The following is a 24,335-nucleotide window of genomic DNA, read 5'->3' on the forward strand; positions in this document are numbered from 1 at the left end:
CATCGTCTGGACGCTGTCCCGGAAGATGGCGACGAAGACGAGGACGTCGACGTGGACATATAAAGGTGGAACTCGTTAACAGAAGATGCGATAGAGGCGCTCCAGCGATGGCGTCGCTTTCATGTTTCTTTCCTTCCTCCATCCGGGTCGTGTCGTACGTTTCACCTGAATGTGTTTCATTTAGCCGAGTTACTGAGGAGCAGCGACAGGAAGGACGTTCAAATGTTCATTGAGCTGTAATTCTGCTTTTTGTTTTACCGTTATACACATTTTATTATATTTTTTTTAAATGATGACACTATTGAGTTCAGTAATTGGGTTTTTTAAGCGGACATGTTCAGTGAAGTTTGTTTTAACTGTTGGAAAACCGTAAAAAAAAAAAGTTAATCAGGTTTCTATAGTGACTCATGTTGAACATTACTATGTTAGTTGTAAATATGAGAACTACAGAATGTCCGCCTCGGTTCTGTTACGGCCTCAAAATGTTCCTTGTTTTACCGGCGCCTTTTGTTCCGCGTGCCGCCGTGTTCACGCCTCTGATTTCTACAATTAAACGAGCCTCCTCATGAGTCCTGATTTCAGTTCCTCCCTCGCCTCATGAGTCCTGATTTCAGTTCCTGCCTCGCCTCATGAGTCCTGATTTCAGTTCCTGCCTCGCCTCATGAGTCCTGATTTCAGCTCCTTCCTCCCCTCATGAGTCCTGATTTCAGTTCCTCCCTCGCCTCATGAGTCCTGATTTCAGTTCCTCCCTCGCCTCATGAGTCCTGATTTCAGTTCCTCCCTCGCCTCATGAGTCCTGATTTCCGCTCCTCCCTCGCCTCATGAGTCCTGATTTCAGTTCCTCCCTCGCCTCATGAGTCCTGATTTCAGCTCCTCCCTCGCCTCATGAGTCCTGATTTCAGTTCCTTCCTTGCCTCATGTGTCCTGATTTCAGTTCCTCCCTCGCCTCATGAGTCCTGATTTCAGTTCCTCCCTCGCCTCATGAGTCCTGATTTCAGTTCCTCCCTCGCCTCGTGAGTCCTGATTTCAGTTCCTCCCTCGCCTCATGAGTCCTGATTTCAGTTCCTCCCTCGCCTCGTGCTTTGGATTTAAACACACAGAAAAAGTTAATCTCAGATTAAATGTTTTTGGATACAGGAAGATGCTCATTTGTCATGTTTAAAATTAAAACACAGACATGAATAAGTCAATATCGCCTTTAATATTGGCACCACACAGTTAAAGCCAAAACACACATTGTACACGGACTGTGTTTTCAAGTACACGTTGGTCTCAGCATTTAACTAACGCAAGTATTGAAGATAATTGTGTGATTAGTTTTATGCATATATTAAACCATATTTGTGTTTTTGTGTATTTCATCACCAGAAACCTCGCACACACACTTCTAACAATAAAACTAGAACGCATGAGGTGAAATGAGTTTATTAGTTCGCATCCTGTGGATCAACTTCTTACACGCAACAACAAAACACATCTGAGCTGCACCACAGCACAGTGAAAGGGTGGAGCTGGCTCCTCCCCTCTGGTCCCGCCCTCCCTCAGGTGCGAGTACAGCGCAGGTATGTCTTTGTGCATGAGTGTGTCGGGACCGCTAGAGCAAATAAAAAGACAGCGTGCGTGTCGGTGATATCGACTCCCCGTGCTTCAGCAGTGCGATATTGTCTCTTATCGCACTCTGGCAGCGGGGCGGCTTGTGTGTGGCTCAAAAGTCGAGAGGAAGGAAAGGGTTAAAGGGAGGAAGAGGAGAGGGTTAGGGCTGAGGGGGAGGGGGGGGGGGGGGGGGGGGGTCTGGGGAAGCTGCCTAAGCCGCGGGCTGCCCTCCTCTCAATGCTGGATGCGCCGGATGGACTGGATCTGGGGGGTCTGGCAGTGGGAGCCCCAGTTCCTCCAGTGCTGATAGTCTCCGCTGTGCCGCTCACACTCCATGATGTACTGCTGGCCTCTGTAGCCGGCGTACTGGTAGCACACGAAGCTGCGGGGCGGGGGAGGGGAGGGGGGGCAGACATTTATTCATCTAAACCACCTGGAAGTCTGACGAGCCTTTGCGGAGGCGTCCTGATTGAATGCGTTCTCTATCCCCGCTGTTCACACAGACTCCCATCAAACTCACGCGCCGCACTGCACGTGCATGGAGCCGACTTCGGGCATCATCCAGCCCATGGCCTGCAGAGACGGGTAGTCGTCGCAGAGCTCCACGTTGCGGCCCATGAAGTTCTCCCTCTCAAAGATGATCATGCGGCTGCTCTGGTGAGACTGAAGGGAGAGAGAGAGGAGCAGTTCTTGAGATTTGTATAGATCCCGGCGATAATTGTCGAGTCCCACCGGATCAGAACCCACAGCGCAGTAGACGGGGCGCAGAGACATGAGGCGCTCCACGTGGTAGGAGATGGAGCCGCTGTAAGCGTCCCAGTGGGGGTACTCTCCTCTCTCCAGGATGAACTGCTGGCCCTGGAAGTCGTGGTGCTCGAAACCCACCCAGCTGGAGAGAGAGAGAGAGAGAGAGAGAGAGAGCGGTAACCGCTCTGCACGTTGAGACGAACACGTTCGGACCCTTGTGTGAGGGCATCCAGACTCACGCTCCGCTCTCCACCCTGATGGAGCGGATGTTGTCCAGGCCACACTCCTGAATGTTGCAGCACTCGGAGGTGAACTGCAGACACTTGCCCTGGAAATGCTCCTGCTCAAACACAGTCACCTGGAGGATGGAGGGCGTTTAGTGTGTCAGGTGGAGCGCACGCGCGCGCGTGTGTGTGTGTGTGTGTGTGTGTGTGTGAGTGTTTACCTTAAAGAAAGGAGCCATGCCCATTCCTGAGTTGACCAGCGGCTGCATCATTGGGGACTTTGTGGTTCTGTACATCTTCACTCCTGATGTGGCAGATTAAGAGCGAGCGATTTAGAAAAGACAAGGACTCTCCTGGGGGGAGACAAAACAAAACTACCCTGCAGTGTTGGTGAGTTTAGATGTTCAGCAGCTACAACTCATGACACGACAATCTGGCCCAGAGAGCGACTTTACGCTTCCTAAAAAAGGTGAACTATGAAGTCTGAACGGTAAAAAGCATCAGAATGATTTTCTGTGAGGTGCTTCGTGGGTTCCGGTGTCTGTAGCAGAGATGCGGCCTTACCTATATGGCAGCCTGCTGCCTGCCTGCCTGCCTGCGTCGCGTTTAGAGCTTTGAGAGGACCTGGCAGCTCCAGTTTTATACGGGGTTCGGTCGCGGGACGCGCCTGAGCAGTGCGCGTCCGCGGCCCCGACGCGGGATAATGCACGCCGTCCCGTGAGAAGCTGCGGCGCGTCCTCGCGGCCAGCTCAGCAGATCCCACAGTGTTGCTGATGCGCGGAAACAAAAAAAAAAAAAAAGGCTCTGGCATGTTCGGGACGCGGTCAGCAGTCCGGCGCGTGCACACGCACAAAGGCACGGAGAATGCGCGGATTAGCTGCGGAGCAGAGAGGCACCTCAGCGGGGCAGGAGGCCCGCGGTCGGTGTACAAGTTTAATGTTTCATTTCAATCCGTCTTAATTGTCACTGAAATGCTTTTACGCGCGCAGCGCCAAGGACGCATGTGTGCGTGTGTGTGTGTGTGCGTGCGTGAAACTAGTGGGAATTCAGTCACGCCTCAATTAAAACAGTTATCAAATAGAAATTGCATCAAATGTGATGAAATCCAATACGCAAATGGAAACAGTGGAAACGGTTTATTGATTATGCGTCGCAGATAATTAATATGCAATTACAAAACGTAATGAGCCTCAGCCATGAAATATATAATTTAGCTACATAAAAAATTTCAGTGACGTACTGGTAAGTATAATTGGTTAATCTTTTTTTAAAAAAAGATTCTGTCCTGCAAGAAGTGTCTCCAGAAGCTGGAACGATGCATGATTTAATATACAGATCAGTAAGTTACTGTGTGATAACGTTACTGTAATACTTCTACTAAAAGTAACTAGACTGAGCTTTAAGACAGAGCCCTTCAGTCTGACTCAACACTTAGAGATTCTAGTCACTCACAACCAGGCTAAAGTGTCCAGGTGTACTTTAACATGTACTTATATACCCTCTGGGATTATTAAAGTATTCTGATTCTGATACCAGGGCTTGTTAAACCTTCTATGGGGTTGATTTTATGTACTTATACCTGAATTCTCTTTAAGGGCCAAAATCACTGAATGAGAATTAAGAATCTGAAATGCAGTCAAGTCACAATACAAAACGAAATGAGACACCACTTAGCTGTAAATGTTGAAGCTGGGAACATGGAGGGACTCTATCGGTTGGATCAGTCACTGCCCCCCCCCCCCCCTGTGTGATGATTTAGAGGTTCTTTTATCTCACGCCTCTGACCTCAGCAGGTTTGTTTCTCTGCCTATAATCCCACTTCCATGAGCGCCAGCGTATAAAAGCGACCGGCGCCGTCCGATTCACACACACTCTGAGTGAGGCTCGTCGCAGGCATCGCACGCACACACACAGGTAAGGCACACACACACACACACACACACACACACATGCTGGATGTCAGTGCGGTTGTAGAGACACAATGCAAGGATGAAGACATGCAAAATAATATATATATAGTGTTCGCTATATTTTTAATCCACCTCGAAGGCATTCTTTAATTTCCCTGATAGACTTAACGCCAGATTACCGGTTTGATTTTTCTCCCAACGCATTTTAACCCCTTATCTCTCCACCCAGTAATCATGTCCAGCGGAGATAAGTCCAAGACTTCTTCCCAGACCGATGGGAAGGCTGCTCAGGGAAAGAAGTCTGAGATGGGAATGATGGCCTACAAGGTGAGCTCCTACCTGGGACGCCATGCCTCAATCACGCTGAGACACATCTCAGATCAATCACGCCGCAGAGCCTTGGCCTACCGGCTCATCTGTGCGCTTCTATCCCCTCCAGATGTACGTGTTCGACCAGGAGAACTTCCAGGGTCGCATGATCGAGATCAGCAACGAGTGCATGAATGTGTGTGAGATGGGCATGGACCGCGTTCGCTCCCTGCGTGTCGAGTGCGGACCGTAAGTCTCACAAAGCCAAAGACCTTTTGTACATTTTCGCTCTTCTTCTCTGCACGGACGCCTGACTAATGGCGCTTCGTCCGCAGCTTCGTGGCCTTCGAGCAGATGAACTTCTGCGGAGAGATGTACATCCTGGAGAAAGGGGAGTATCCCCGCTGGGATTCCTGGAGCAACTGCCAGAAGAACGACTATCTGCTGTCCTTCAGGCCTGTCAGAATGGTAAATCAAAAAAAAACGTCTGCTCTTCATAAACCTCTCTCCGGTCTTCGACTCCTCCTTGGAACCCGCGTGCGCGTCTTCTTTCCAGGACCCCGAGAAGCACAAGATCTGCTTGTACGAGGTCGGAGAGTTCAAGGGCCGCAAGATGGAGATCATGGACGACGACGTTCCCAGCCTGTTCTCCTACGGCTTCACCGACAGAGTGGGCAGCATCATCGTCAGCTGTGGAACGTGAGCGTTCTCCTCGCTGCTCTCAAACTTCAGGCTCTCCGATCGGCACGGCGAGCCGCCAATCGACTGACCCGCTTCCTCTTCTGTCCGCAGCTGGGTGGGATACCAGTTCCCTGGTTACCGTGGCAGCCAGTACCTGCTGGAGAAGGGCGACTTCAGGCACTTCAACGAGTACGGCGCCCGCCACCCTCAGTTCCAGTCCGTGAGGCGCATCCGCGACATGCAGTGGCACCAACAGGGTTGCTACACCATGGCCAGCAAGTGAGGCTCGGGGAAGGAGAGAAAGAGAAAGAGCAGAGGTGAGGGAGAGGGGCGGAGGAAGAGGGGAAGGGGAGAGATGTCCGAGGCCTTGACTCGGCACCCTAAATGGTCTGTGATCTAATGTTACACAAAGGGGGGGGGGGGGGGGGGGTGAGGGCTGGGATCTGCCCCTGATTGGAGACAACACCTCAATTGGAGGATCAGCTAAACCGCCCTCCATTCCTCTCCGTCTCTCTCTTCTCTTTCTCCCCTAAGGGCTGAGTTTTGCTTTCCCATTTTCTCCTTTTTTTTTTTTTAAGTCCCTCGTTCACCCCCCCCCCCCCCCCCCCAACCACAGTCCTCTGAGACACCAAAGAGGGAACACAATTCCTTTAGCTGTTTTACACACCCAATTCTTGGCTCAGGGTATGATGCATCATGGGAAATGGAATCCCGAGAGCCCCCCCCTGTCCCCCTGACTTCCTGCCCCTGTGCCTCGGCACACCCGCTCTGCTGTACAGAATCCTGGCCAAGTTTTCAATAAAAAGTAAAATCTTGATTCAATGATTTTTTTGTGGTTGTTGCTTATTAAATAAATTATGCATATTGAATTTTAAAGCGCAGCGCAGACAAACATAGCAGCAAGATTAGAAAATATTAATTCTGAATAAGAATACTGTATATATAACTCATAAAATTAATCTTTAACTTGAATAATCACGTTTTTCTCTTATTTTGTAAATAAATGTATCCTAAATATAAGTGTAGTAGCATGAAGAGAGAGAGTCTGAAATCACAAGTGTAAAAAAACAACATTTTATTTTTAACATGAAGCTGTTAGTAAATAAACATCCCTATTATAATGATCATTTTAGAAAACTCTGCACAGTCAGTGTTCCATAAAAGAAAAGGAAAACGATCTATCTATCTATCTATCTATCTATTATCTAAAAATCTGAAAAAGACAGACAGAAATACTTTCTAATAAGATGTGATGAGTTTTTCAGCTGTTAAAATACTTCATGTTTGCTTTGCACTGCATTTCAGGCGTGCCAGTTGTGGGCCGCACGTGATTTGTCTATTAAAACTATTTCTTCATTGAGTACAAAAATAACTTGTTTCGAGTGCTCTAAAGAGCAGGAGGAGAGTCTTCACTGCGATGTAGCAGTTGTGTCCATCTGGATGGTCAGCGAGACATCATTCGCACAAACTCTGAAAAAACAAGTGAGAGAGGAGTGAGAGGGAAGGTCGTGAGGAAAGGTCACATAAAGGTCGCCGGGATATCTCTCACCCTCAAAGTCCAGCAGACCGTCTCCGTTGAGGTCGACGTCTCGGAGGATCTCGTTGATCTCTCTGTTGGTCACTTGTTCTCCCATCAGCTTCTTCATGGCCTCGCGCAGCTCCGTCAAACTGATCTGGCCGTCGCCGTTAGAGTCAAACTGGAAACGCAGAGGATTAAAGTCGCTTCACACTTTACCCGGCGGAGCCTGCGTCACGTATCAGAACGTGACCCGAGCGCCCTGACCTCTCTGAACGCGTCTCGGAGTTCCTTCACGCCGATCATGTCAGCTGTCTCTGCCAACATCTTGGGCCCCATCAGCTCCACGAAGTCCTCGAAGTCCACTTTACCTCCACCTGCAACACGCAGATTACACCGTCGCTCCAGCGCCGGCCTTTGTTACCGCCGCGACCCGAGACGGGGCTTTTACGTAATCTCAAATTTATGCCCGCTTCAGTTCTTAATATCGACTCGACTCGACTCACAGATCTGCTGGCTCAGTTCGATGAGCTCCATCTCTGTCGGCATGTACCCCATGGTCCTCATACACTCCCCGAGGTCTTTATGACTGATGTAGCCTTTTTTGTTCCTGTCGAACTCCACGAAAGCCTCCCGGAGCTCTGACAGAAACACAGACGTGCAGAAAAGGCGTTAAAGTTTATGAGATATAAATATGACGTAAAGACGCCGCAAAGCTCGCTCACCCTCCAGCTCCTCCGGCCTCAGCTCTCTGTCCTGTCGGTGAAATTACAGAGACAGACGTCATCTTCCGCCCTTGAGACAAACTCTAAACTGACAATCATTTATTGTGGAAATGTTTTTATCTAAGTAAAGGACAAATACACACAGTGAGATTTAAAGAGGAACAGCTGAGCAACAAATCAGGCGATTGGGGAAGGAAAAAAACGAGACAAGCATCGAGAGACCGGATGAAATGAGAGAAATGATCAATGGTTGCCTGAAATGTTACCCGTTATTTAAAATGTCTATTTAAATCTGCAGCCAAGATTTTATGCTTTAATGTTATTCACAACTGAGTGTGGTTGTAAACTGCGTCCGATGGACAGACTCTGTCTATTTCAGTGTCGTAATCTACTTGGATTAAGCTGTTGACTCCATTATGATGCATACGGACGTTCCTGTAAACAGTAGCAAGATTATTATGGACACATCTGGAGATTATAAAATACACATCCGTTGATGTCATGCACTCACGTGTGTGTGTGTGTTTCCAAATATGCCAGGTCAGAGATTATGTCATTTACTTTGACAGACCTTTGCTTCATTTTTCAAACAACAATCAAAATGCCTCGAGATTATAATCGCCGGTGTGTTACAGACACCAAATTTAAATGGTTGAAAATCCACATCTCCATGTGCTGCATGTTTTAGAGTAAGCTCCACAGATCCATTCAATACTTTCCACTGAGCTAAATGCACTCAATCCCATTAGTGTTCATCATCTGACATCCCCCCCCCGCCAGCGGTGGATGGAATGGGCCACGGCTGCAGGATGAGGGTCAGCCGAGAGGTGGGGGGGGGGGGGGGGGTGAAATGAATCAGCGTGAGAGGAAGAAGAAGTGGCACTGGGGTCGTGTGAGGTCTTCTGTTACATACAAGCGTCTGTGAAAAGCCCTGCCTAAGGAAGACGCAGGCGGGGCCCATGACGGGTCGCAGCATGCTGTGGCTCTTCATCAGTGCTCTGAAGGGGTGGCTGAACAGCTCCTCCTCCTCTCCCTCCGGCTGCAGACCCCGCTGGCACTCTGCCCTCTCCTTCCCATCCACTACGGCCTTTACAGGCAGACCGGGCTGTTTAACTCCACCATTAAAGACACAGACTGTCCATGCATCTGATTTCTCAAGACAGAGGACAGAATCGTGTTGTTCAAGGAACAAGGCTAAGACGAAACGTTTGCTCGTCGTGCAGACACAATTGTGAACCTGTGTTACATAAACTGCTTCTTGTTCCGAGGTAGTCCACTCACAGTTTAGCGCCGGGGTCAGCGCCTCGTTTGTTTGCTAAATTAAATTAAATTGTTATCACACCGTGCTTTCATTCACTGTGAGCCGACCTGTGCGTGGGTTGTGTCTGGGAAACCCTCTAGAGAAATCAATTCGGAAATAAAGTAAATATAATATAATATATCATTAGGTGGCGTTGTCACCCACAGTGGCTGGAGGGGAGCCAGACTACTTCCAGGGCACTGCCGAGGTGCCCTTGAGCAAGGGCCCCCAATTAGCCCTGCTCGTGTGCCGCTCAACCCGCCGTGTGGTGTGTAGTGGTTGTGCATGTGGGGTGTGTGTGTGGACCAGGACGTGCAAGTTCAAATCCGTGAGTGAAAATAAATTGAGTACAATATTGGTTCAAATTCAAGATCATTATAAGAGTTTTATGATCCGATATTTCTAAACGGAATAAAAGGATATTTCAAGGATCTCCAGGAAAATCCAAAACGGCTTTTTACACGAATAAAATCTACAAAATGTACAAGAATGCATGCTGACATAAAAAAGATTAAAGGTCCCAAGTGGCTTTTCATTGTTTACAGTTTTCAAATGATAATATTAAATCTTCTTACCTTCTTCATTTTGCCTTTCATGGATGCTTTGGTGCAGTTACCCATTACCCAATGTTCCCTGGGTGAAAGGCAAACGCACCAACCGAGCTCCTCCAGCTGTCCTAATCTTTCGTTCCTCCTCTCACCCTCTATCGGATTGTTGCCTGTATTAATCCTAATCCCACTTCTCTTTGGACTTCTTTGAAGTTAGAGATGCCCTAACAAAGTGCCCCGTCACCACGTATGATAGCGCAGAGACAAAGACCAGTTCTAATCCAATACTAACAATCCCGAATGGCTCCACCCATCTCTCCATGACCAAAGATCAATGGGAATAAACAAAAACAACAACAACAACCAAACGGTGCTGTCTGGGGAGGGCAGCTTCCCTTCCCGCTGATCAATGCTTTAAATCTCATCCCTCATTATTCTACCAGGATTCGACTCTACAGTATGATGAGTTTTACAGTGGCAATAAAGAGGAATTAAACACAGTGATACAGAAAAAGTATATATAAAAAGATGCAAAACAGGAAACCAAAACTTGCAATCGAATATGTTACAAACAAAGCTTCAACAGCAACTGTGAGCTCACACAAACTATGGCAGTTAACCAGCCCCATGTTGCGTGTCGATGTTGACCGGGGTCATCTCAGGTCACGCTTGGCAAATTGAAAAGCGTTTCTGAGCTCTGGCTGAACTTAATACAACCTCATTTGATCTGGTTTTCTAAAATCAGTCCAGGATTTAAAATCACAAGTTGAGGTTACGAGTGCAAAACTAAGTGGTCGGCTGAGCTTGTACGAAGCATCTGCCATCAAAGCTGTCCCAAAGCAGATTTGACAAGATGCTCACTAAAGTGCATCCATATGGAAACCACAGCCTGTGTGTGTGTGTGTGTGTGTGTGTGTGTGTCACTAATAACAGTGACATCATACGGAGCCAGAGTTTGCACCGTCGTGATTGGGCGGTTTGTTATTGAGTTTCCATCCAAACACCGACCTAACTCAACTGACCGTAGCACCAAATAACTAATTAAAAGCAACCTTGAACATACGTTCCTCTGATTAAAAAAAAAAACATCGTAAAATGATCCCATGTTCAGGGAAAATGTATTTGATGTATAGCTATATCCAATCTGTTATCGAGGAGAGCAGGATTTATAGAGCAGAAAATATTATTCAGATTTTGAGAATAAAGTCAAGAGTATAACTTTACAAGAATAAAGTTTTAATATTTAAAGAATAATATCATCATTTACCAGAAGAACACTGTCTATGAATGGATAATTCTATACCACGGAGGCACTGGCATCAAAATGTAGAATACCAAACATCAAACTTTGATTTAGGTTTTCTCAAATAAGGAAAAGTCCGAGTTGCTTCCATATGTAACCGGATGATTGGAGTTAATTGGGCAGGCAGGTGTGGGAGGGAGCACCTGTGGCCCATTTACCACTGATTGGGGGGGGGCGTATATAGGTGCTTCCCCTCCCTCGTTCCAGCGTCCTCATTTGTGTTTTCCCCGTCTCGAAGGCAGGTTGGCCATAGACTGTCTCTCCTGTTCTTTTGTTTTTAGAGTCTTAAATAAATACTTTGAATTAGTAACTGCCTTGCTGGTTTTCACTGTGAGCGGACCTGTGGGTGGGGAAACCCGCTAAAACGAGCTGGGAACCCGACGGAACACAAAATAGATCTTTAGGTTGAAGGGCCTAAAATGGCGTTGTTGGCAACATTTCGTTTAGCCCCATATGCCCGACGCCACGCATAGATATTAAAGCTGCAGGCAGCTAAGCTATAGACAACTAACACAAAGGTTGAAAGCTTTTATTGGGACGCAACACTTTCCTATAGTACTATTAGTTATATCACCTTATTTTGCGCTGCAACACCATAATACCACAATTGAGTATTACTGCTTAAACTGTATCTTTGATCCGACTCCTTTCACGTGATCTTTTTTAGTAGGATGACACCCGGAGAGTTAAAAAAAACAAAGTCAACAAACTACAGCTTCCTCCGTACTTCAGACCAAAATATTTACTCTGTTGCACTTGGACAGGATGAAACGCAGCAGTTCAGTCAAATTCTGCAGTAATTAGCAGAGGCCGCTAGAGGCCGCCAGAGGCCGCTTCAGGCCAGCTCGGATAACAGTGAGGACCTCACAAAGTAGAACCCCAGCTCTACAGAGTTCAGCAGCTCTCTGGGCAGATTGAGCCTTCACTGGATGATGAACGGCTTAAGAGCGAGTTCTCTAATTAAATCTTTTTCCTGAAGATGCTTTTAAGTAGAAGCAGAATGTTTGGATTTAAGAATCTCATTGTTGGTGATCTATCTTGCAAGCAGATAGGAGTGCTTGTCAGGTGATAAAATAGGATGACAGAATATATTTTTATCATTAACTGGGTTTTAAATTAATAATTTTAAACCATTTTAAAATCTCACTATCATCCTTTATTGCATTGTTTCACAAACACACCGGCTCATAAACAAACCCAGAGCAAATAAAGCCTTATCATATATTATATGACACAGTGGAATATTTAATTTTAATTACATTGAGCTGTAATGACGTGTCCGTGTAATTATTTCCCGGTTAATTATGTAATGGAGGTTCCCACATCTGCATCAATGATGTGATATTTCAAGCAAAATAAAAAGTGTTTTTGTTGTTGATGTTATTCATGTTTAGTCGATGAAAAAATAAACTAGTTGGCCAATAAAATAAGCTACCAATGTTTGTACATTCAACTAAGCTCGACACCAAGGAGCGTCATAAATAACCCAGACAGAAGCTGATCAATTACCAGCTGGATTCTCACCTATAGTGTTGGATTCAGTTAATCACACAGATGAGACGCCGCTGGTTGGTAAAGTGCGTGACGGCAGAGCTGAAGTAATTCAACGCGGGGTCTTCGTTTTGGACTCGGCGTGCTCTTGTGTGATTGCCATGAAACATGTCCGTGCAGGTAAAACAGCAGGTGTATCATTTACTGATCTGGTGTCAGGTGTGAGGACGCAGTAATAAGAGCTGTGCCGTAACCTTAGAAACGAAGAAACGGAGGGAGCACGAAGGAATGGAAGGGTCCAAAACGAGGAAGAAGAAATGAAGAGGAGTCACTCAGACCTTTCAGTCAAGTTTAAAGCAGAACACAAATAACCTCGGCAACATCCGTCATCCGCCTCCTTCTGCGTTTGCTGATACGATCAGGAGGAGACGGCTCAACTCGAACGTTCCAAAGTCCACAGCGGAGCTTTAACTTTGGTTTAATCTCCTCCAATTTTATTTCACTTCCTCGCATGGCAATGATCCCATGTCTGACCCCGGGGTCAGGCATGATCCCATGTCTGACCCCGGGGAGCCAGACGCTGTGATGCTGGCGCCGAACCGCGTCGTGTCGCGTGTCACTGCTTACCCTGTGAGTGATGCTATAAGCGTGTATCTGTTACGGATTACAACGTCCCCCAAAGTAGAAACAATCACTATAAGAATAAAAATTGCATAGAACTCCAGCAGTGACTGACGTTATGTCCGTCACTGTGGAGCACGAATGCAGACAAGGTAAAAAAGAAAAAAAAAAAAATAAAGAAGAGAAAAAAAAAAATAAATAAAAATAAAAAAAAAAAAACAAACAAAAAAAAAAAAACAAAGTAGAAAGTTCAAATCCTCTAAACTACATGCCATATCCGCCCTGAGCTTTTGCTTTTGCTTGTGTTTGTTTTTGTTTTTTTGTTTTTTTTGCTTCCATCACTTCCAGATGGATTTGGAGATAAATAAAACTCAGGCTCTATACGGTAGGAACTTTTCTCAGGAAATAGGAACCTTTGGAGGAGCCCAGTGTGTTTCCACTGCCGGGACAAGGACTTCAATTCTGCAGACATCATTTTGTCAATTAAAAGATTTCTGGTCTGCAGTTTTTGTTTTTCAAAAGTACATAAAGTACATAAAGTACATAAAGAAACCTTTTAGTTCCAAGAAAGTTCCAGCAAGGCTTTAAATTTGAATTTGAGGCTTAGTTTCAATTTAAGTCATTGAGACATTCGATCTGCCAGAGGAATGGAAGTCACACACACACACACACACACACACACACACACACATTTATTATGTATATAAACCTTGCGGCCGTAGCTCCTACCTGTCCAAACACAGAGTCCACTATGGGCAGCAGGTCCACAGGTTCTGCCTCCTCCTCCTCCCTCCTCCTCCTCCGCGGCCCCTGCATCATCTCCTCCAGCGTCTCCTCTAACGTGTCCTCCTGACGCTCAGCGGCTGCGGCCTGCGGGCCCTGACCGGACCTCTGGGGCCAGGGGGGCTGCGGGACAGCAGGAGGGACAGCAGGAGGGACGTCTGCCGGTCCCCGTCCCTGCTCATTGATCCGCTTCTTCTGCTTCTCCAGCTTCTTTTTGATGGCAGCTTGCACCTGGGGGGGGGGGGGTCATATACATTATAATATTATAATAGCAACCCTAACCTACTTAGATATACTACTTTTATTTGAGTATTTAGTACTGAGCATGTGCATAATACAGAAACTGCCTATTGACATTGTTCATTAGAACAGTAACGTATACTGTACACGTTCTATACTTTTCGGTAGCTTTTTAGATTTTGTTTAGAGACATTGTTCTGAAGGCTAATAAATGAGCATTTACAATAATTTAATCTGGAAAATTTGACATTTGCTACACACTTTTTTTCCCCACCATTTGAACAATTTCACTGGCTTAGGATGCTTGAAAAACCAAATCTTGAAACTGAATATAGTTGCGAATCAGAAACACCCCATCGTTCTAAAGTCACCTGCTGCGCATCCGCAGACCCAAATTCACGCACCTGTTTTGCACTTTGCGTCGGCGGCGCGCTCATCTTCCCACCGCCGGCCCCTCCAGCGGACGTCTCTCTAATGATCATGAACATCGCGGCGTCACTGCGTCTCCCTCTCTCTCCCTCTCCCTCCTCTCAGCCGCTCCCTTCTTCAGCAGTGGCTCTTTGATTCTCTTATTTTATGTGCTATAAAAAAAAAGTCACTGATTTAAATGTATACAAGTAGATGATCAATCTGCTCTGTTAGAACAGTGGAGTGGTTTTTTTTTGTTCCAGAGAGAATTCAAATGTCGCCGTCCTCCCTTCTGTCTTCGCTGGCAGCTCCTCCAGATGCTTCCTCTGGCCGTGAGGAGCTTTCTGGTCGCTCCTTTAAGTGACACTCTACACCTGCAGGACTTCACCTCCCTCATGTTATCTACCTGTAACACATCGACCTATCTCTCTCCTCCTCTTCCTCCCTTCCCCCCCGACACCACACCTCCTGTTGTCACCCTTTGTAATTGGTGTAAACCTGCATGTCCTGCTTTCCTGCCACGTATTTTTCCAATCATGCGTTCCCTTTGTCACCCCAATCTTCCCATCTTGTCATCCTTTGGATTTTCTTGTCATCATCATTTCCCTCTGATGGTAATCCCCATTGCTCTGGAGCTTCTCCTTTCCCCCGTCTATCTGCCCTTGATCCCTTTTCCCTCCCCTCTGTCAATTTATTTTTTCCTGCCTTTGTTACAACACAAATTGGATTCTCTGGATTCTCCTGGAGGTGCCTGCAGGTCAGTTATTCATCAAGTGGCAGAGAGAGAGAGAGAGAGAGAGGAGGTGGACATGTCGCCTGTATTTATAGACACACACCTTCACATGTGTGTGTGTGTGTGTGTAAACACTGTGTGCTTTTGAGCTTTATGAAACAGATTTGTAGCTTTGCAGCTTCCGTCTAAAAGCAACTAATTCCACGAAAAGCAGCAGCTTTCTATTAATAACGTTTCCCATCCATTTGTTATCCATCTCGTGCTCCCTCTAGTTAAAAAGGCAGGCAGGAAGTGGATGAAGCCGCTCCCTTTTTGCAGCATTTGGGCCCAGACTGCCTCGCTTTGAAGATGACGAGAGCCCAGGATGACTGAACATCAAGGGACTGATGCTCTTGTTTACTTACCTTACTGAGCCAATCAAAGTGAGCAGCAGCAAAGTAAAGGCTTGCGTTGCTGCCTGCTGATCAGCTGACAATAATATCTAATTACAGAGAAGGACTGGAGGAGGCCCCCCCCCCCCCCAGCTGGATGTCGCCCTGGGCTACAGGTCAAGAGCAGCCACCTGTGGTTAACGTATAGACGGGTGACACAGAGACTGAGCTGAGACGGATAACAGATACGCTTCATTTGGGTCAGACTCATTCTCATTACTTATTTGTACGTAATAGAAGTCACAGATGACGCATTGCTCCGTCGGCACAAGAGAATGCGTTAAGATATGTTAACTGAACAGGAAAACGGCGTGCAGGCTGGTCTCTGTGTCGTCTGTCCCTTCTTCAGGCTAACACGAGGGTGCGTGGCTGAAGTACGGAATGGATGGGACTGCCTGAAGGTTGCTTGATGACCCCCCCCCCCCCCTTGAGCCCGTTTCTTCTTATATGTGAATAAATCCTCACCGATTTAAGTTTACTATGTCCCTGCCTTTGTTTTTTTTGCACACAAGAGATTGGATTTTTTAGAGGAAAAATCTGTGATGTTTGCCTGCACAAAAATGAAGTGTTTCAAATGGCGGTATTCGCTTTTAGATTATTATTATTTATAGTTGCATTTTAAAGAGCAGTCTGTTAGTTTCAGACGCCCCCTGGTGGAAATAAATGTACAAAAAAAACAACTCGAGTGGGAAAAATGGGATGAAATATACATTCTTACGGGGTCGCTAGGGGCGGTGTGATTGCTTCACCAAACTTTATATATAAATTGGCTAACTCTAGTTAAGTCTAAATACTTAGTTATCATTCCCAAGTACTTATTTTATCTTTATCGTGTAAATCTAAACACAAATCAATCTAAATAATTTCTTGAAACAGTGTGTTGCAGTTTCCAAACGGCAACAGAAGGAACCGTTGGATGGATTGAGGAGCGTTTCCAGCAGCAGCAGAGGTTTAAGGCAGCGCCTCCGTTCGGAGGATAAAATCAGAATGAATCCCAACAAGAGCCGAGACGCTCAGAGAGCTGCTTCTGCTTTGCTTTATTTCACTGTAAAATGGAACTCAATTGCACAAATGACAATACATATAAAGTACTCGCCCCCCCTGTCAAACCATTGCTTACTTTGGTCTTTCATCGGATTTATTGTCAAGAAAAAATGTTAAATATCAAAAGTCTTGTTCTTTGAAGAGTCGTTTGTCTCGCCTTTTATTGGATTAACAGTTTGACAAGAACGCGTTCGTATTGTCTCCGGTTTTATCTCGAGGCCGAGGAAGACACCGGTCGCCGGGTAAACCGGTCGTCTACCCCCAGTACGGCCTCACGATGGTCAGCGGCTCCCAGTTGTGTCCGTTGATGATCGGCCAGGGGTTAAAGTACGGGAACACGGGCTCTCCGAATTTGGAGTCGTAAAAGGTGAAGAGGTGACTCATGTCTCCTGCGTCATAAAATCCCACTTCACCACGGCTGTAGTCCAGATAGACTCCCACCCTCCGGGGAGGTTTGGGTGGGTATAACAAGCTCTCCTCCTCCGTGTCGGTGCATGCTTCGTACTCGCTGGTGCCCTCGGAGTTGTTCCGCAGCACCACGGTCCAGAAACCGTCCTCCGGGCAGAGACTGATCTCCTCCTTTCTGTTGACGGAGGCCCGGGCCACGCCCAGACCCCACGCTATCTTGTTGCCCACCTCCACCTCCCAGTAGTGTCTCCCGGACGAGAAGGGCTCCGAGCCCAGGACGATGTTGTAGCGGGTGAAGCGCTCTGGATTGTTGGGCAGGTTGGGCTGGATCTTCCTCACCTGGACGCTGGTGCGACACGGAGACACCCACAGGCAGGGGTACGCCGTGTCTGGGTCGAGGGACACCGCCGCAACAGCTGAAAGAATCCCCCCAAAAATAACACTAGGGTCAGTGTAGGAACAAACGCGATGACTCCTTGGCAGCGACCTTCGAATTGATACTCGATTTCTGCTAAATGAGTGTAAGATGAGCAACATGAGAACATCAGTCACACCGGCATCAATAAAATATACGTTCACCGCATCGAGATATAAAAGCGTGACGCAGGCTAGCGTTACACAACGCGTGTGTGTGTTTTAAACTGGAAAGAAGTTGAACTGATGAGCAAATAATTGTTTTAGAAAACTACAGCTAATAATCTAAAAATGATTTGCTTCATTTAAATTTGCTGCGCCTCACGAGTGAATGCAGTTTATGTAATTCATATGTTCCTCATTAAAATAGGATTCTCTCACTAACCTGGATCCAGTTATTCATTTCTTATGACCTGGCGCACTCGATTTCTCCCCCCCCCCCCCCCCCCCCATCGCCCTTTGCATGAAGAGTCTTTATACCTGGCTGAACCACTGAGCTCATCTTCCTCCAGGTCCTGTGCTGCAGCGGTCCCAGGATGTCTGCGGACTGCAAACTGACCGCCACATCTGGAGGTCGCTCAAACAAGCTCTCAGCCCTGTTGGTAGGGAAGAGAGGCCCGTCGTTAAAAAAACAGAATCATTCACGCACGAGAAGATTAAATGTTAACATTCAGCCCTTTCTGAACCGTCAAGCAAGAGTAATAACTTAAACACAGCACGGAGGCCTTAGTAGTCTGGAACAGCAAGCGCTGTGTTCTATTATTGGCCACTAGATGGCGACAAGCACAACTATTATACTGTATGCTGTGATCAGAATTGAATCCCACTTCCTCATTACTTCCTGCATTAAATCAAGGCGACGCCCACGCAGGGACTGAGGGGAGTAAATGATCTCACGACTCACCCTCCGATGAAGTCTTTGATTCCCTGAGATCAAGCACAGAAATCAAATCACAAATTATCTACGCAGACATTTCAGGAATTATTTTTGACACGGTACAAATTCTTTGGTATTTCCCAGCTGTGTGTTACCCCCCCTTATATAAATAAAGCTTGGGCGTCACCCCTCTCCTCCCTCACCTTCAGTTGGTCCGGGTTTTCTTCCTCTCTCAGTTTGATGCAGAGTTGCTCGGCTGTACTTTCACACTGGCTTATTTGCTCTGTGGTCCGAGTGAGCGCCTCCTCCAGTTGGTTGAGCTTCTCCTCCTTCTCCTTCTTCAGGTCCTCTTTTATGCGCTCCTCCTCCTCGGAGAGGAAGGCCCGCAGATGACCGAACTCTGCAGTGACCTGCTCCTCCAGATCTCCAGCCCGCTCCTGCAGGAAAAAGGGGAGCATCAAGAGGAGATCACTTTGTTTCAAGTGTCTCACATGGAAATCTAAGAAATAAATAACAAGCGTCATAACCATCAGCCGTCACCACCAGGCCTCAAACAACGATTCGCATTCCTCCAGCTCTGATTCAACCTTCAAATACTTTACACGGAAATGCTGACGGAGTCCCCCCCGACTATAATAATTCAACATTTGACCATTCAGAACTCAGAGGCCAAGACATTAGGTCACTACTGCCGCAGTGACAAACTTCCTTTGTTCACCCACATCCTGTGGCGGAGCAGAAAGAGAAGTTAAAAGTCGTGAATGTGCAAATGAAGCGGGTCAAACCGACGGCGAGAGCGAGACGCTCTGGGAACGCCAACGTGGCGACAGATTCAGACGCCACGGGACAGACGAAAACAGTTTGAGGGACGTCGGGGGTGAAGCCAACACATCTGTCTAAACACACACACACACACACATATGTACTATTAAGTGACCCCCCCCCCCATAGAGAAGATATATTTGCAGTGAATACTGAAATCATGGAACGATCTTAAATGACCCCCAGATTGTGACAGCTGTGTACGCGAGTGTGTGTAAATGCTGTGTGTGTGCGTGTGTGTGTGTGTGTGTGCGTGCGCGTGCGTGCGTGCGTGAGTCATCTGTTCCGTCTCTTTTCTGTCAGACAGGTGAAGCTGCAGGAATGCAGATGGACGTACGGCGACCAGACTTTCCCGTTCGCACAGCACTGGTGCCTTCAGGGCATTCTCCTTCAGACAAACAAACACACATGAACATCTGCATACCTTAATGAGGAGGATCTGTTCGTAGGTCTCCTTCTGGAGGAGCGTGGCCTCCTCCGCCTGCAGCTGCACCCTCTCCAGAGCGACGGACAGCTTCTCCTGCAGAGGCAGCAGAAATCGACAAGCATTCGCAACAATTTAGCGACGAGGTAGAAAAGGTTAATCCAGATTACACTGTGGAAGGAAATGCTAATGTGACTGATGCGAGAGATTATATCTAACGGAAACATGAGAACCCTAAATGTTTCACAAACGAGCGGCCCCACAGGGTCAAAAGGAGATGGGAGTTCAGCTACAGAGCGACGAGCAGGGAGTCTAGAGAGAGACAGAGAGTCTGTCAAACTGGGAGTCTTCCTCCATAAGTCCGGGGGGGAGGAAGGCTCGACGGGGGCCACTCCCTGAAAATGGAGAAATGACTTGTGCGTGAAGCCGGTCTGTTTGAGCAGCTGATGGAGCGGGGCGTTGTGGACCTTGTAGTTCTCGAAGGCCTCGGTGATCGGGATGACGTTGTGGGCCTTGTGGTCCCGGGACATGCCGCACACCAGGCAGATGGGCAGCTGGTCGTCCTCGCAGTAGAGCTTCAGCTTCTCCTCGTGCTCCTCGCACATGTCCGTCACCATCCGCGGCCAGTGGCCCACGGACGAGGCGGGGCTGCCCGCGCCGGAGGAGCCGCGCTCCCGCTCCCGCTCCGGCTCCTCCAGCGCGCCGCCGTCCACGCACCACGACGCGATCCCCGGCGGGGCCGCGTTCATGTCCCTGGCTTTACGCACGCTGTCCACGACGTTGCACAGGAGCGAGTTGGGTCGCGGCTTGCGCGCGCACGACTTCCTGCACTTGGGGCAGGTCGGCGGCTCGTCCGCTTTGGCCTCCCAGCACTGGATGATGCACACTTTGCAGAAGTGGTGGCCGCACTCGAGGATCACGGGGTCGCGGAAGAGCTCCAGGCACACGGGGCAGGTGAGCTCCGAGCGGAGCTCGTCAAGCGCGTGCGCCTCCGCCATTCTCCGTCCCGACCATGTTCCTGGAAGAAAAAGAAAAAAAGTCGCTCTGCGCCAAACGCAAAGAGAGAGCGGCAAGTCTTCCGTTCGGTCGGAGACAGGGGGGCGTGGTTTGGAGTTGTCCGCGGAACTTTTCACGGAAGACGCGCGGGGCTTGCAGCGACAGGCTCTGCGCGCTGCGCGTCCGTGACGGGACGTTGAGTCATTCTGAGCCGCCAGTCACAAGAAAGAAAGTCCGACGAGATGTAAAAAAAAAAAATCAAGATAAGAGTTCATGTCTGAGCCGGGCGAGTCCAGGGGCGGTTCTCAAAAAGAGGTTCCGGGGGGCGGGGCAGCCCCCCCCCCCCCCCCCCCCATCACTTATACTATAAATGATACAGCTGAAACTGTAATGTTTAATAAAAAAGAAGAGTTTTTCATCTTTATGGAAAGCTGCATCTAAACTAAAACTAAAAGTTCAAATATGTGTCCTGTTCTGTTATCATTTCGTCGACTACAAATGTGTTCGGACACGTTCACCTTGGAGGCGAGTTTGTTCGGAATCAGGGACTCATCACAAGTCGACTGACTCGGTGTCGACTCGTCGTGCATTCCTGTAGCATCAGTCCGTCTCCAGTGGGACTGGGTGGGACAGGGTTGACCTCATTGGGGACCGTGTGGGACAGGGTTGACCTCATTGGGGACCGTGTGGGACAGGGTTGACCACATTGGGGACCGCGTGGGACAGGGTTGACTTCGTTGGGGACTGCGTGGGACAGGGTTGACCTCATTGGATTGGGGACTGCGAGGGACAGGGTTGACCTCGTTGGGGACTGCGTGGGACAGGGTTTTTTGTTTCCTCAGGGACTGGCACACATTCTGGACACCATCCAGGCTACAACTTATTCGGTCTGTGGAGGAAGTTCACGCTTGCGACATCGGGCTTGACGTGCACGCTGTTGTGAAATGACGAGCATTCGTCGCCTGGTGATGTTTTCTGGTCGGCTGGTTTCTGGCTGGATTCTCCAGCATGTCAAGAACATCATGCCGGAGATTTTTCTGAAATTCTTTTAGAAGTCACTTCCCTCGGTAGGTAAAGACGCGACTGGAGAGATTCTTTTTTTTTTCTCGTGTTGCTGCCAGCTGTAGTGTCCCTGGATGCTCACTAGATGGCAATGATGAGCCGCCCCCAGCGACACTGAAAGATTCAAACGTGTCTGTTATTCTTAATGAAATAAAAAATAAGGCAATTTTTTCCCCCCACTGTCCATGACTGTAGATAGACAGGGAAATATATTATCCTTGATATCTAATTATATAGTTAAATATGGCCAACTTCACAGGTATTTCAGGGTCTCACAAAGGTTAGTCTGACTCAAATGAATTTAATTAATGAGTTAATTTAATTAAGGAAGGATGCAATATAGTTAAATAAGTTTAAAATCCAAAACCAAAGTCTTGTATCAATTAATGTAATTAATAATTAATAGACTTGCAAAAACATTTGCATAACCATGAATGCAGCAGAAATTTGTTTTTACTATTACTACATTACTCTCTTCTTGTAAATGAAAAAAGTAAAGTAAAACAGCAGTTGAGAAATAATGGAAGTGATTTTTGGAACTTTTGTCTGCCCCTGAAAAGATTCCTGATTGGCACAACGAGGAACGTTTTAGTGACAGAAAGCATGAACGGAGTCAGCGAACGTCGGAGTGGCTGACCCTAAACCTCCAGGTGTCCTCAAACTTTACAGACCTGTTGGACGAGTCACCAACTTCTGCCAACAAAGAGCGTTACTGTCAGTTCTGGTAGCATTAACAGTTCTTTAATTATCCTAAATATAGCCTACATTTCCCATGTGTCTGCAGTCCAGATGTGGGACACGAACAGGATCTCTGCATGCATTAGTCCTGGAAAACGTCTAAGATACAAGAATTCAGTTCAATAACCAACAAATATTGAGGTCGCTTTAAGCTGTGGGGTATTTTTCCTCACTGGCACAATCACCAAATTATTAAAATATGATTGAAATAACCTCAGTTTACTGGCAAAAAAGGAAAAAGGATATGCAGAGATTCTGTTTCCCAGAAAGCATGGTGAACGGAAAGTTTGACAGAAACTGGTTGGGGGTGGGATGAAACTGAGAATGGTTCCTGTTTTCATATACTGTATATATAAGAGGATTGGGGATTGTCAGTGACAGTAACAAAGGGTTGAACCCACAGTGCTCCACACCACTGAGGATATAGATTTGATTGAACTCCGGGACTCTCGTCGGTACCGGGTAGGGGTCTGCAATTCCTCTGCTGCTCAGGATGCCTCAAAGGAAGATGCTCCAGCTTTGCACGAGAGCTCTGCTGCTCCTCCTGCCCTGCTTCGGTGCGCCCGCTTCCGGAGAGACTAGCAGCAACTTCTCTCAGTGCCTTGATTTCTTCTACAATGAAACGCCACCAACGGGCATCGGTGCAACAGGATACCAGCCAATCTGCCAGCGCTACAAGAACCAGTATCGCTTCGCCAGCCTGTATCACCGCCAGCGTCGTGCCCCGCTTTACTCCGCCTATGTGCTCAGTCCTTCGGATGGGAAACGGCCCAAAGCCTCCTGGATGCATGAACCGCAGGTAAAGCGCAGTCAGTATTTTAAATGCTACTCTGCTTTGTGGCAACTTAAAATGATGGCTGTGTTTATGACAAGTATACGTAACGATACTGCGATTGCACATGACCGATGAGTCATTAAAAGCATTCCAGCAGCTTCTAAACCGGAACGTCCTTCTCTCCCTGCGTCGTGAAGTTGGCGTTCTCCCACGCCAGCCCGGAGATGAAACCCTTCCGCATCCCCGAGGACCAGAATGTGATCGAAAGCCAGGCGGTGCTTCTGGACTACAAGAACTCGAACTACACTAAAGGCCATCTCAATCCCAGCATGCACCAGAGGACAAAAGAGGACCGCGAGGCCACCTTCACCCTGACAAACATCGTCCCTCAGCGGGCAGGCTCCAACTCCGGCCCCTGGAATCGACTGGAGAACAAGGTGTTGAGAACGTTCAGGGCCTTCTGCAACAGCTCCATGTACGTGATAACCGGCGCCGTGCCGTATTTGTCTGGAGCCCGACGGATCAACGGCCGGGTGTCTGTTCCCGAGTACGTGTGGTCGGCCTACTGCTGCCCGGCCTACAGCGACGACCTCCCCGAGGCCGTCAAGCCGTTTTTCCCGACGTACGCTGCGGTGGGTCGGAATGACCGCGACAGCGGGGACGAGATCGTGCCCGTTAACGTCAAGACGAGGGCCTCGACGAGGGGCTACGGCGTGAGGAGGATGTCTCTGGAGACTCTGGAGGGCATCCTGAAGCAAAGGTTGGCCCTGAAGATCGGCCTGTTCCATGAGCAGTGCCAGTAGAAAGGGTCGCTAAGGGTTACCGTCCTTCTGGAATCACGTTATTACTACTGGGGTTCTTGTGATGAATAAAAGAGTGTTTTTAACCAGGACAAGATGATTAGCCATTGATTTCACAAATAAAAGCAGATTGAAATGATTGATCTGAGAACTAAATAGTTATATCTTTAAAGAAAATCAAGTCAAACGCCTCCAAATGAAGGATTTGCACATTTCTCATTGTTACATTGATGTATAAACCGTTACTCTTGTGGGAGGACCTGATGCTAAAGCTAATGGCTATCCTTTAACACCAGCTGTGTTGAGTGAGACTTTCCCTTTCATTTAGTTTATGCTGTTTGGCCACAATCTCATTTAAAAGTGAAAGACATGAAGACACCACCAGAGACGAGTCTGTTGAAAGGACAGAGAC

The 24,335-nt window shown here is 47.7% G+C and overlaps 5 protein-coding genes across 6 annotated transcripts; 2 read left to right on the top strand and 3 right to left on the bottom strand.

The window, feature by feature from the left end:
- Positions 1-1,827: 1,827 nt before the first annotated feature.
- cryba1l1 (crystallin, beta A1, like 1) lies at positions 1,828-3,206 on the bottom strand. The gene is made up of 6 exons (XM_068740001.1): positions 3,129-3,206; positions 2,786-2,868; positions 2,580-2,698; positions 2,341-2,482; positions 2,114-2,256; positions 1,828-1,975 (listed from the first exon to the last, which is right to left on the bottom strand). Exons 2-6 carry the CDS (start codon positions 2,858-2,860, stop codon positions 1,828-1,830), a joined length of 627 nt encoding a protein of 208 aa, XP_068596102.1. The 5' UTR covers positions 2,861-2,868; positions 3,129-3,206.
- Positions 3,207-4,708: 1,502 nt separating this feature from the next.
- crybb1l1 (crystallin, beta B1, like 1) lies at positions 4,709-5,747 on the top strand. Its single transcript, XM_068740000.1, has 5 exons — positions 4,709-4,801; positions 4,914-5,032; positions 5,119-5,251; positions 5,340-5,482; positions 5,576-5,747. The coding sequence occupies exons 1-5, from the start codon at positions 4,709-4,711 to the stop codon at positions 5,745-5,747; spliced, it is 660 nt and encodes a 219-aa protein (XP_068596101.1).
- A 1,161-nt stretch (positions 5,748-6,908) lies between these two features.
- cabp2b (calcium binding protein 2b) lies at positions 6,909-9,625 on the bottom strand. 2 transcript variants are annotated; one of them, XM_068740003.1, is made up of 6 exons: positions 9,581-9,625; positions 7,706-7,736; positions 7,478-7,621; positions 7,248-7,357; positions 7,014-7,161; positions 6,909-6,934 (listed from the first exon to the last, which is right to left on the bottom strand). In XM_068740003.1, the coding sequence occupies exons 1-6, from the start codon at positions 9,623-9,625 to the stop codon at positions 6,909-6,911; spliced, it is 504 nt and encodes a 167-aa protein (XP_068596104.1). The 2 variants fall into 2 exon arrangements, with proteins under 2 accessions (XP_068596104.1, XP_068596103.1); XM_068740002.1 differs by lacking the exon at positions 9,581-9,625 and adding an exon at positions 8,619-8,666.
- Positions 9,626-16,593: 6,968 nt separating this feature from the next.
- On the bottom strand, positions 16,594-20,608 carry LOC137894561 (zinc-binding protein A33-like). The gene is made up of 6 exons (XM_068739993.1): positions 20,020-20,608; positions 19,553-19,648; positions 18,510-18,743; positions 18,334-18,356; positions 17,910-18,025; positions 16,594-17,431 (listed from the first exon to the last, which is right to left on the bottom strand). The coding sequence occupies exons 1-6, from the start codon at positions 20,548-20,550 to the stop codon at positions 16,863-16,865; spliced, it is 1,569 nt and encodes a 522-aa protein (XP_068596094.1). The 5' UTR covers positions 20,551-20,608; the 3' UTR covers positions 16,594-16,862.
- A 2,233-nt stretch (positions 20,609-22,841) lies between these two features.
- Positions 22,842-23,987, top strand: LOC137894565 (endonuclease domain-containing 1 protein-like). Its single transcript, XM_068739999.1, has 2 exons — positions 22,842-23,147; positions 23,321-23,987. The coding sequence occupies exons 1-2, from the start codon at positions 22,842-22,844 to the stop codon at positions 23,924-23,926; spliced, it is 912 nt and encodes a 303-aa protein (XP_068596100.1). The 3' UTR covers positions 23,927-23,987.
- Positions 23,988-24,335: the final 348 nt, after the last annotated feature.

Source organism: Brachionichthys hirsutus, chromosome 6 (genome assembly GCF_040956055.1).
Source record: "Brachionichthys hirsutus isolate HB-005 chromosome 6, CSIRO-AGI_Bhir_v1, whole genome shotgun sequence".
Lineage (NCBI taxonomy): Eukaryota > Metazoa > Chordata > Actinopteri > Lophiiformes > Brachionichthyidae > Brachionichthys > Brachionichthys hirsutus.